General features: G+C 32.0%; 1 protein-coding gene across 1 annotated transcript; it reads right to left on the bottom strand.

Annotated features, from left to right (window-relative positions):
- Nucleotides 1-1341: 1341 nt before the first annotated feature.
- LOC111709622 (probable acyl-CoA dehydrogenase 6) lies at nucleotides 1342-10626 on the bottom strand. Its single transcript, XM_023483368.1, has 15 exons — nucleotides 10523-10626; nucleotides 10156-10213; nucleotides 9272-9376; nucleotides 8653-8713; nucleotides 7799-7919; nucleotides 6797-6888; nucleotides 5887-6024; nucleotides 4924-4963; nucleotides 4497-4580; nucleotides 4281-4312; nucleotides 3681-3763; nucleotides 3352-3390; nucleotides 2464-2585; nucleotides 2216-2347; nucleotides 1342-1546 (listed from the first exon to the last, which is right to left on the bottom strand). The coding sequence occupies exons 1-15, from the start codon at nucleotides 10558-10560 to the stop codon at nucleotides 1441-1443; spliced, it is 1251 nt and encodes a 416-aa protein (XP_023339136.1). The 5' UTR covers nucleotides 10561-10626; the 3' UTR covers nucleotides 1342-1440.
- Nucleotides 10627-12677: the final 2051 nt, after the last annotated feature.

Below are 12677 nucleotides of genomic sequence, written 5' to 3'. Positions count from 1 at the left end.
TCAATTTGAAAAATAACATAAGGCTTATATAATAATTTTCTCGTGGAAAATCATAAGTTTTTCGAGTATTAAGGGTTTATTTTGTCGTTAAAGATTAGAGATAATCTAATATGATATGGGACGCTCTGTACTATGTAGTTCAGTATTAAAATCAAACTAGCATACAAATTATTTTACAAAACAGGTCTACGAATAAGTTATTTGAAATAACAGTCAATTATTTCTGAATGCTGAGAATCTATAAGACATGTAGGTGAATATATATTTGATTTTGTTGTTTCAAGACAAAGTCAATCACGACTCTCGAGCAGTGAAAAGGAAAACTGTGGATTGGTTGAAAGTTTCAATGCGCTAAAGCATGCACAATTAAATGTCGTCTTTCTATGAAATTTAACAATAAAACAAAAAAATTTGTCTTGTGAGAGACTCGAGAGACTACTTGGGGGGAATAGGTCATACTCTGATAAGGGAGGGGGGGGGGGGGGGTTTTAGCTAATTATTAAGCTTAAGACTGACAAGCACAGAATAATTATGTCCATTACAATTTACAGCCCACTACGGTATTTACCACCATTTCAACAAAATTCTACATCTTCGAACCTATACAAATCCATACTAGCACGTGGTTTTTCAGCTGCTAGATGGACTTACGGCCGTAGCGCCAGACCCCTAGCCTGTCCTAGCCGCGACCGGCCCCTAGTCTATCCTAGCCGCAGCGCTCGGTCCAGAAATTGTCTTAACTAACCCTCAAATAATACAAAAATAAACAGCTAGCGTAGATCCGATAATGCAGTAGATCGGAAAATTAGTAGGACAGAAGTTCAATAGGGCCCGGATGTTGCAGACGGTGTAACATATTGCCCATTTTACGTATCTACTGAAGCGATTAGATTTGATTATGTTATAAAATTATCTTTGATGTCCAAAATTGTCATCAGTCCTCGGACAAAGTTTACTTTTAACATATATATTCCAGAAAACATCATTGTAAAAGTTAAAACGGCCCTCCCGCACTGAATTTTTTTTTTAATAAGTATGTTTGCACAAAGCAGATTCTTTTTAGGGTTTCATCCCTAAATTTGTGTGATGAGACTTTAGAGAGATATAGTGAAAAAGTTTGCAAATATCCTTCATTTTCCCCCCTGTAGAATATATGCCCATACACAAACACAGGGTTTGAGATTTTGAAATTTTTGCTCTTAAATAGAAGAAAGAATGTAAATATTTCAAAAATAAATATATTTTCTAGAATCAGTCATAACATAATTATATTCTCTTTAACATTATAATTATTATTTGTATAAATACATTTTTACATAAAAGGAATTTTGCAATTATATATGCTATCCTAACATCAATTTGATGATAGCCCCCCCCCCCCCTCCGCATCGAAAAGAGAAATTGATTATCTTTTAGTCAAAATCCACAAAAATATTTCCTTTATTTTTGCTTCTTTTGAGGTTTGGGAAGGATTCCCATAGTCTTGGCAATTATCCCCAACATAACCTCGTCGGCTCCTCCTCCAATAGAAATCAGCCTCAGGTCCCTGAATAGTGAATATATACAAGTTTATTAATTTATTACAGTTGTCATTGTATATATCAATACAACGAAGATGACTTTCGATTAAAAATGTTGATTTCTAACAAGCATGAAACAGCATGGATAAACATCTGAGATGGAAATTGAAAGAAGTTGTTAATTAAGAGCTTCTAGTAGTTTACTTGCATACTTGTAATTTACAAAAAAAGCATGTGAGAGATCAAAACTTAATTTAATATAATTTTGTACTTTGACTTAAAAAGTTTAGTGTACTATACTAGAAGCTCAACTTTAGTCCTTGGACGGGATACTACTGTTCTAGAATACAGAGTTACCCAAAAAGAATGAGACTTTATTGAGGATATATTAAAAATTATTCATTTTCATATTTTTCTTTACATTGAGGATTTTTACATGTTAGCTCACGGCTTCTTTTGATGCTATCTCATTTGGACTACTGCTGTTTGAACTATTGTTCATTTGAACTATTGTTCATTTGAACTATTGTTCATTTTGAACAATAGTTCAAACGAACAATAGTTCAAACGTACCATAGTTCAAACGGCAGTAGTTCAAATGAGAATCCACCTTTCTTTTAGCCATTCGTCTAGATTAGAAAACAGGACGGATCCGTATTAAAGAGAAATGGATTCTAAGCACTGGTGTACTATACCTGTACATCCTGCTGATAAGAACTTCGTTGGTGAATCCCATTCCTCCCCAGAACTGGAGACAGGAGTCCGTGACCTCCCTGCACAGCCTCCCAGCCTTCAACTTCACCATAGAGGCAAGCTGGGTCACATCACTAACAAGAATATTGAATTAAATCAGAAAATCATCCTCAGTGGTTCATACAAGAAAAGATCAATAAATTAACCATTAATTCATTAACCATTACCCCCTTTAAATATCTTGACTTACCCTCCCTGTACATGAAGATCTGTTGCCCTGTACAATGTTGCTCTGAGCATCTCAACTTCAGTTTGGAGTTCGGCAAGCTTAAAGTGAATTGTCTGGTTGTTCAACAATGGGGAACCAAACGCCTAAGAAGAAGAAAACTTTTAGTAAAAATAAATTAAGTTTGAAGTCAAAAATACTTCTAAAAAAACCTACTGTTTCCTAAAATGATGTGAGCTGTGATTAGAATAAGAACAGTGTTTACAATTTTAGTTTCAAAATTACAGTTTCCTCAAATTAAAAAAAGGTAAAAAAAAAAATTTCAAGGATCTTTCAAGGTAGGATTGACGATTTTCAGACCTTTTGAGGAGATATGGGGGGGTGGGAGATCAGCTAAAGAAAGTTTACAAAACGAATGGTGTGTACAACTGCAAACGGAAAACATGTACGCGAGTAGAGTAGTTTATTAAATTGAAAAAGTTGGTACATAGAATGGGTTCAATACCTATTTTGTGACCGACCAGATTCGATCAAGGGTCCATATTTGCGATCCCAAATATTATTGATTGATATTGTTATTTTAAATAATTGGAAGTATGATGTCAAGTTGTAGAAAAAATCCATATCGCAGAATTATTTTTCTGAATATCATTTTCATCTTTTATATCGATTACTGATATACTAATATTTACATCTTTTAACACCCCGAATGCAGTACACATTTCTGAGGTGTAGTACACGAACACAAGAAACTTGCCAAAGTTCACAATGACACAGAAAGTGTATTTTCATGCTCCTGCGTTCAACCCCGATCCTATTTGAGATCAGAAGTTGAGTTATATGGACGCCTGGTTTCGACAAGCCAGTCAAAATATATCTTAATAAAACATCTGCATTTAAAGATTTTCTTACCATTCTTGTTCTGCAGTATTCGGCAGTCTCTTTTATGCACTGAAGTAAAAAAGAAAATTAAAGAAAAATCACATATTTATGTATAAACAATTCATTCGAATTGACGTGAATGTGATCTTGAAAATTCATAAAAAATGGTAAAATGAATCCAAAAAATGATCCAATTTTATTGTTAGCATTAATGTTATTATTTAAGTTTGTATTTCTGTTTTTACTTAAAGGACATTGATTAAGATCACTATGGCTTTCAAACGTATTGATAAATAAAAAAAAATGATCAAAATTGTGTTTAAAAAGTTAATAAAAGGTTTTGAAATGAAGGTTTGAACCTTGTCTAAGGGCGCGAGTGCAAGCGCGGCACAAGCCAATCTTTCCTCCTGAAACTGAAGCATCTGGTAGGTGAACCCCATGCCTAGAACAATAAATCTTAAAGGTAGTGGCTGGCTAGACATGGTAGTTGAGCCGAGAATGCAGTTTTGTAGAGAAAAGTTTTATAAATCATTCAAGACCTACAAGACGTTTGTACGGTGCATAATTATTCAAGAAGCGTGAAATTTCAATCATTAAAATCCTCCAGGATTGTCCAACACGCCGGGCAGGCCAGCAGCACCATAACCTGTACAGTGTACACCGTACAAACGTATTAAAGGTCTCAAATTATTTATAAAAAAAATCTCTACAATACTCCTACACTTCTTTTAACTAAAGTCAAGCTAACACCATATCATATCAACAAATATCACCTTGGTTCACATTTGAAAACCTCAACAACTATGTGAATCAAAGTAAATTCAATGAACCTCAATTGCATTTCTGAAGACAACATTATCAAAAGTATTTTCACTGAACATATCGTCAAAAGATAAATGTTGACTTCTGGAAAACAAAATCGTAGTTTTCAAATAAAAAATAGATTATAAATTCAATACCTGCGTCCCCAATAATATTAGCTGCTGGCACTCTGTTTTCAGCGGGAAATATATTTTAAAGAGTTCAATTTTAATTTAAAATTTGTTTGCGTCAAATTTATTTTAAAAAGTTCCAATTTTAATTTTTTGACCTTGATGGTTTAAGAAAACCTTTAATGGTCAAAACAAATTTCTGAAATAAAAAAAAAAATTTTTTTTGGATATATTTCCCCCTCCCTGACATCGTCGAAGAAAATGAGGGCGGTGTCTGAACTTCTCATTCCCATCTTGTCAATTCGTTTGTTCAAGTGGATTCCAGGACTGACAAGCAGTTCGTAATCATTTCAATAGAAGTATTATTTTTGCAACCCCCCCTGTCNGTTTGAAAATCTTTTTTTCCACCAGATGTTAGGTAAATAAATAATTTTTTTGGTTAAAAGTATTAAACAGGAGTATCGAAGAAAGAAGACTCTCCTTTTATTGTCCAATTTTACATTTGTATCTTCAGAACACTTAGAAAATCATTTCCCCTCCCTCGGGCTGTCTTTCTTGAAAATGTGTTTCTTAATCATAGACCCAATAACTTTTTTGAATATATTTTTTATTTAACGTGCAAACTTGTAACTTCTAAAATTTAAGAATTATTTTGGAAAATGTTACACCCCTGTTCATGGGAACACATATCAGAGATTTGTTAAGATGTGCTGAAAAAAAGTAATAATGTTGATAATATAACAACAGTTAAATAAATATCCATCTTCTCAACTTTGTGCACGAGTTTCATAAACAGAATTATAAAAATATTTTTTTTTATTTCTTAAGTATTCGGGAAAGTAATGTGCAACAACTTTGTTCGATTTTTAGCATTCTAATCTAAAACTTTTGAACTTTTAGTAGATTTAAGAAAAAATTTGAAAAATTTCGCAAATTAAAAAAATAGCTTATTCTTAACATTAACTTTCTAAACACTATGCCAAATTTTAACTCAGAGATATAGTATGCTAAAAACAATCGTTTTCAAACCATCAGGTTTTTTGGTTCGTTTTTCTTGTATATATTTTCTGTTAAAGAATTAAGCGTAATTTCAAGTGACCCTCCATGCAAAGCGGGCATATTCATCGAGAAAAGAGAGTTATGTGTTTACGTGAAACTACGATTTTAATCCCTTTCAGATAGATTTTTGCATGGTTAAATAAATGGAAGATTTAAGACACCAGTAATAAGGTGTATAGAAATAAACGTTTATCAATCAATCAATCAATCAATCAATTATATAAATGGAAAATTACAAACAGCTGTTAAATTGGATAATTGTATAAATGAGAAAATCGGTTAACAAATATAGGGTCCTAGGAGAAACCTTTAATCAATAAGGAAGATGTCGTCGTTTTATCATCTTTAAAAGAGTTGAATTCTATAAATTACGTCTTTTTTTCGATTTTCATAAGATCCGCAAGTTAATTTTACAGAGAAACCACAATTAGAAATTATCAATTTTTAGATAGAAAACGAGGATATTTTCCTAATTTTTGGACAGACAAAGAGTACAGTTGTGATTGTGAAACGGACATGCACCGCTATAATGGCTTTCAGATTTATCCATAATTTCTTATATTGTGTTATATACCTGGTCCTTCTGATGTATTGGCGAGTAGACAGATCCAATCTGCTTGGAACGCATTTGTAATCCACATTTTCTGCCCGTTAATGATCAGGTCATCACCTCGTCTTACAGCATTAGTTGTTGACGAGGCAACATCACTTCCTGGCCGAAATAAAAAAATGTTACGTTTTTCTTGTTTCTATGATTTATTTTTAGAAAAGATTACTGGAACAAGCATCTACAATTTTAAACTTATATTGGTCGACTACATTTTTTCTTTGCTATCATTTTTGGGTTATCACTGATGTTAATTAAATCTATAAATGAGAAAAGCGCCAATTGAAACATCATTACTGTTAAATAAAACTTCTGTATGGAGTACAAATTTGTTCAGATCAGCTAGGCTGTTAAAATCAATTGATGTTTTAGCATCTAGATTTCTTATTCCCTACACGTTAAACATAAGGTAAAAAGTAATGGACCATTTTGGAGAACGATTAGTTCTTAAACAGTAAAAATCTTCTATATATAAATTTAGCTTGTCTGTTTGTTTGTATCCAATAAACATTAAAACGGCTGAACCGATCGGGCCCAAATTTTGTGTGGGACCTCATATGACCCCAGAGAAGGTTTATGAATTATCAAAATTTTAAAAATTTGTGTTTAAAAGTTTTTTATTTTTGTAAAATTTTCAAAATGCGCGAAAAAATATTATGAAATCCGCAAACTTTTTTGGTATTTTTTTATGCTCACAGATAAAGCCACAATTAATTTTGAAATAGAAGATGGGCGTAAAGCGCCCTAAAAGCCTAGTAAATATATATTTTATTAATTAATCTAGTTTTATGATATAATATAAATTCTTTTGACAAAATCAGTTAATGCGTTTAAAATATCAAAACAGGACCCAGTTCTCCAGTACGCATATACGCACCTGCACCAGGTTCACTGACCCCAAGACAAGCAACAACATCTCCTTGAATAGATGGAGCTAGAAACTCTCTCTTTAGGGCGTCAGATCCAAATCTGATGAAAATTTTAAAAACTTTGAAATAAATACTAATGCGTATTTTTCTAAATCATTAAAATTGAATGATATATTGAAAAGTGTTGACATCTACTGCCTAAATTTATAATAATGATAATATTGTGGGAGTTTTCATTCAAGGATCTTTAACAAGCCATTAAATGAGGGGGGTTCAAATGTGCATGGTTTACGGAGATAAAATATAAAACATGTTATGCTTTGAACAAAACGGGAATTGTTTACTGATATCAATACCAAATCTGAGAACAATTATCAAATTTTGAACTTCTCACAACCCAATTTTGTCCAATCCCGGATTTATTGTTTATTTTTTGGACTATTTTAGAGTGAAGACGTTTATCAAGTGTCTTTCCAGTTATAGACAGAGATGATATTCTTGCTACTCCTGCCCCCCCCCCTCCCCTCCCCTAAGGGAAGGAAATAAATCAAAAGAGAGAAGGAACAAGAAAAAAAATGTAATCCCAGAAATGCGGAAAAAAGTACAATTAATTTTGTGAGAATACACACCCCTAGTTATAAAGTTTTTTGTCCACTCTACCCTTAAAAGCTTTGTAAAATCAAGAATGAATGCAATTTCCATGTTTTTACAAATAGATTATTTTCAATTTTGCCTTCTCTACAAAAATATCTTTTTCTTCTTATTCGGTGATGGTGATGGACCAAACCTCTTTAGAGTAAAAAAAGTAGATATTAGTTCCACTTTTATTGAAAATATATTTCGGTCTGGGTTGACCTTCGTCAGTTCTTGAGATTGTTTCTGTCACGTTTTCCACATGATTGAACAGGTTTCTAGGGTACAATTGTGATTCAGACATGCCCCATTTTATCTGAAGGGTCACCACTGCGACAGTCCCTTTCAGGAAATTCGATGAACAGGAAATAGTATACCTGGCTAAAGCTGGTGTGGCCATATCTGTTTGAACGGCTACTGACATAGGTATAGCACCACAGTTTACATTCCCCATTTCTTCGTTCAAGGCAACACTGTATTTGAAGTCTAAGCCCATACCTTGGGGAAAATATTATTATTATCATCATTATTATTTTTCTCTTGGTTTTAATATGTGGTTTTACTTATATCATAATAGATGACACTAGAAATGTCTGTTTTTAAGAGCAAAATATTTTTGATTACGTTGTCTCAGGGTTTATATTTTCTTGAATAATCATCCCCTCCCCCCATTTCCCCCCAGAAGTTGGAGCTGTTTGCGTGAAGCGGAAAAATAAATTTTAGTTTTTTTTTTTTGCTAACTGGGGAAAGTAATATTTTTGAGAAAAGCTATAAAAAACTCGGCTATTGATGTCTTAACTTTTTATTTTTTCATTTCATCAAAAATCATTCCCCTCCCCTGGGTTGACTTCATTAATATTGTGAGTTGTGACACTGGGATCAGCATATTTTTTCTGGATACAGGGAGCTCTAGAATATTACGGATCCAGTGTATTCGGATCCAGATACATGCAGCTCTAGAATATTAAGGATCCAGTGTATTCGAATCCGGATACATGAAGCTCTAGAATATTACAGATCCAATGTATTTGGATCCAGATACAGGGAGCTCTAGAATATTACGGATCCAGTGTATTCGGATCCGGATACAGGGAGCTCTAGAATATTACGGATCCAATGTATTCGGATCCAGATTCTAATCACAGCACACAAAAAAATGGCATTAGATAAGATTAAATCTAGAAGATATTAAAGATAATAAAATTCAAGATTGATTTGGTTTCTTTATTACCTCCATATTCCACTGGTTTGTTTACACCTAATAAACCCACAGAGCCTAATTTCTTCATAACCTTGAACAAGACAATTCTCAAATCAGATTATACTAAACTTATTTTCATTTTCATATTGAAGTAAATACATTGAGATAAATTGTTAAAAACTAACGTTTTTGAACTTGAACTTTATCTTTAAAAGAATATAAAAACCTATTAAAAGGAAGCATGCAAAGAAAAAAAGAACTTAAAAAATAAAGAATAACTATGCTTTCAGGGCGCTTCGCGCATTTCTTTTATTTCAACTTTTATACGTGGCTCTATCTGTGAGCATCTTCTCTTTGTTCAATATAAAACAATAACAAAAAGTTCGCGGATTTAATAATATTTTTTTCGCGAATTTTCAAATTTTTACCAAAAAAAAAACTTTTGGCGACAAATTTTTGTAATTTTGAGCATCCATAGACCTTCCCTGAGGTCTATGAAGTAGATAGAAATTTAAATCTAGATCTAGAATTATTATTACTATAATCTACATATTTTCTAGAAAACTAGAATCTAAGGAGTAGATAGAACCTGAAATCTAGATCTAGAATTATAATTACTATAATCTAGTTTCTAGAGTCCTGAATCTACCTGTTTGGCGGGATATTGTCCCTCTGCCTCCCATTGATCAACAAAAGGATTAATATCTTCTTCAATAATCTTCTTCACAGTTTTCTGCATACTTAGCTGCTCTTCCTTAAGTTTAAACTTTTGTGAGATATGGCACTAATTTGTGACACAATCTCAATATCCACTGCGACAACTTTTAAATTCAAGAGATTAGTGCTTGATCCTTTCATTTTAATTATCTCTCTGAGTTTGCAGGACACGATCACCCAGGGAGGGGATATCAAAGTAGAATTAAATTAATCCGTAGATGGAGATCTATATGCTTGATCCTGTGACTTCAGTTAACAATTTTGTTTGATCAGAAATAATCTTCAAATCATTCCTTTTCAAAAGTTTGTTGATATAAAACCTTTTAAAAATTCTTAGAAATTAGAATAAGAATATAACTCGAATCCTAGAAATAACAATGATTCAATAAGTCATAAAAAATAAAAAAAATTGGAAATAAATAAATGGAATGTTTAGTTATTTAGTCAAGCTCATGAATTTAAGTATTCGTTGAAGGAACTGTTTTAAAGTGTTCGTTAAAGGGACTGTTTAAAAGTGTTCGTTAAAGAGACTGTTTAAAAGTGTTCGGTACATAAAAATAAATGAAAAGCAAACATAAAAATTAGAGATTATGCTTTTATCTACCCGGTGTTCCACACCATATTGGATCGTGTTATATAGCTTTAAATTTCGATTTTAGGGAGAATCATTAAAAAACTTTTATATTGCTAATGTAAAGATTTGCATGCAGAAAATACTAGGTTTTTTGAGAATTATGTACATATATAATCTAATATGATATGGGTCGCTCTGAATGAAAATTAAACATAAAGGTGTTTATGGAAGTTTCTGAATACCTCATAAAAGCCCGCCAATTGGGCATTCTGTCTTAAAACTCTCCCAGTACTCAAGGATCTAAATAAAATTAATGAATGATTTTATGCTAAATATTCAAGTCGGGATTTTTTTTAAACTTGAAAAAAAGAAAAAATTGATTAACGACGAAAAGTCATGTATTCAGAGTAATTGACACGATATACAACTTTTTTTAGCCTTCGAAGCGAACACAAAACTAAACTTATAACACAAAACAGTGCTACCCTTAACAATTGTAAAGCAATTTGGTAAAAAAAAGGATAAAAAATAATAGTTTGAGATATCTTCACACAACTTAAAATATGATTTAAATAAATATGTTTTGATATATGAGAAATCAAAGATTACCTAGCAAGGGCTTTTCGGGCATTTCCTAAAATAATCATTTTGATGATTTTTTACTCTTTTAGCAATGACAACTTCTGAAAGGAAAATAAATTACAAATATTGATGTAGGTTAACAAGTTTTAAGTGTGGTCACAGCGCTAAGGTCATTGCACTGGCCCCCACCCCCATCCTTTCAATTTTGTACTAATGTATCTCATGTGTAACACATGAATATAATTGGAAATGTAAGCGCGTCAATTGGCCCCCTAGCCTGTCCTAGCCGCAGCGCTCGACGTCCCTAGCCTGTCTTATAACTGCACGCGGTACTTCGACCCTAGCCTAGATCCTAGCCGCAACGCTAAGCCCAGAAGTGGTGACATGGAAACGCCTCAATACGGAAACGACTCAACACGGAAACGGATCAAAAATACGCAGAAACCCCTCAAAAATCGTTTTTTTTTGAGGCGTTTCCGCGATATCTTCAAATTTTTCGGAAATCCCTCTAAATTCAAATTTTGAGGAGTAATTCCTATTTTTTTGATCGATTTCCCAGAATTGAATATCCGTTTCCCCTTTATTTTATTCAAATATTTCCGAGGGATTTCCCAATATTTTAAGAGGGGATTCCCAATATTTTTGATCCGTTTCCTATTTTTTCAAAAACTTTTAAATTGATAAGTTTCCTCATATTTTTGATCGGTTTCCTCAAATTTTAGATCCGTTTCCTCATATTTTTGATCCGTTTCCGCTTTTATCAAAAACTTTAAAAATCACATTTTGTTCATTGGTTTCCTCAAAAATTTTAGGTCCGTTTCCTCATATTTTTGATCCGTTTCCGCTTTTTTCAAAAACTTTAAAAATCTCATTTGATGATTGGTTTCCTCAAATTTTAGGTCTGTTTCCTCATATTTTGTACCTGTTTCCGCATTTTTCTTGTATTCTTTAATTATTCAAAAGTGACTAATAAGTTTATTTCCTTTATTTTATTAATACTTCCGTTGTCTATTATTAGTTATTAATTCTCAATTTAATAACTTTTATAGATTTCTTTATTTAGTAGAGATTAATTAATCAGTTTAATTTTATTTTAATCTAATTAAAACTTACGTTGTCTATTACTAATTATTAATTCTTATAGTCAGTTTTATGGATTTCTTTATTTATCAAAAATAAATTAATCAGTTTGGTTCAATTTATTATAATTTATTCTTACGTTATTTTTTCATCTACTTTTAGTTATTAATTCTCTAATTTGATCGCCCTGTAAGATCTACGGATCTTTTCTTAAATCTTGATGTTCAGGTTGAATCCAGAAATCGTGATCTAAAGAAGCACATGAAGATCTTCTCATCTAACTCTACACTTGTTCCTACTATATATATACACGAACATTTATTCAAAATTATATATAAGATTTTATCTGAGAATTTAACTAAAGTTTTATGTTAAATGTATTTTTTTAGATCTTCAAGCTTAATAAGCTTTTTTATAACGTCTAAGTCTATAATTTAAAGAGCCTATAACTAAAAAATATATTTAATGGTCTATATATTTCAGACCATAATGGGCTAGAATAACTGCGTTATCCTGCCTTAGTACTCCAGGTTGTGCAATACTAGGTTTATAAAACATCTTATTTAAATGTAAATGTTATTGATGTTGCCCCATCATGTTAATAGCTGAACAATTCCTGTGGATCTAGGTATTGTTTCTAGGGAAAGTGCTAAAATTCCCAAAACGGGCACACACCCTTAATCCTACAGTTTAGCAGTTAATCCTACGGTTTAGCAGTTCTCTTTATTTATAATTAATTGGTTATTCTTTATTTCTTTAATTCTTTACTTTTATTTTTAGTTGATCCTTAACCTTATGCCCTTATTGTACTATGTGAGTTAATAGTACTCTTATACCAAGACGATTATTAATGATTTTAACTAATTTTCTCTTTATACAGTTTACAGTCTTCCTTATTATGTCTTGTTCCTTAAGTTCTCTTTTTCTAAAGTCATTCTTATTATAACCTTTTTTCTTTTTTTCTTAAATTCGTCATGGTTATACTTTCTGCTTGTTTTCTTTTTTTTATAACTTCGTTTTTTCCGCTTATCTATCATTATGCGGTAATTTCCTAGTATACGATTTTTGGACCCCCCCCCCCCTCCTATCAATTTTGTACATG

This window comes from Eurytemora carolleeae, unplaced genomic scaffold (assembly GCF_000591075.1).
Source record: "Eurytemora carolleeae unplaced genomic scaffold, Eaff_2.0 scaffold59, whole genome shotgun sequence".
Taxonomy (NCBI): Eukaryota; Metazoa; Arthropoda; class Copepoda; order Calanoida; family Temoridae; genus Eurytemora; species Eurytemora carolleeae.
Note: the sequence above shows the minus strand (reverse complement) of the source record. Positions and strands in the feature narration are given on the sequence as shown.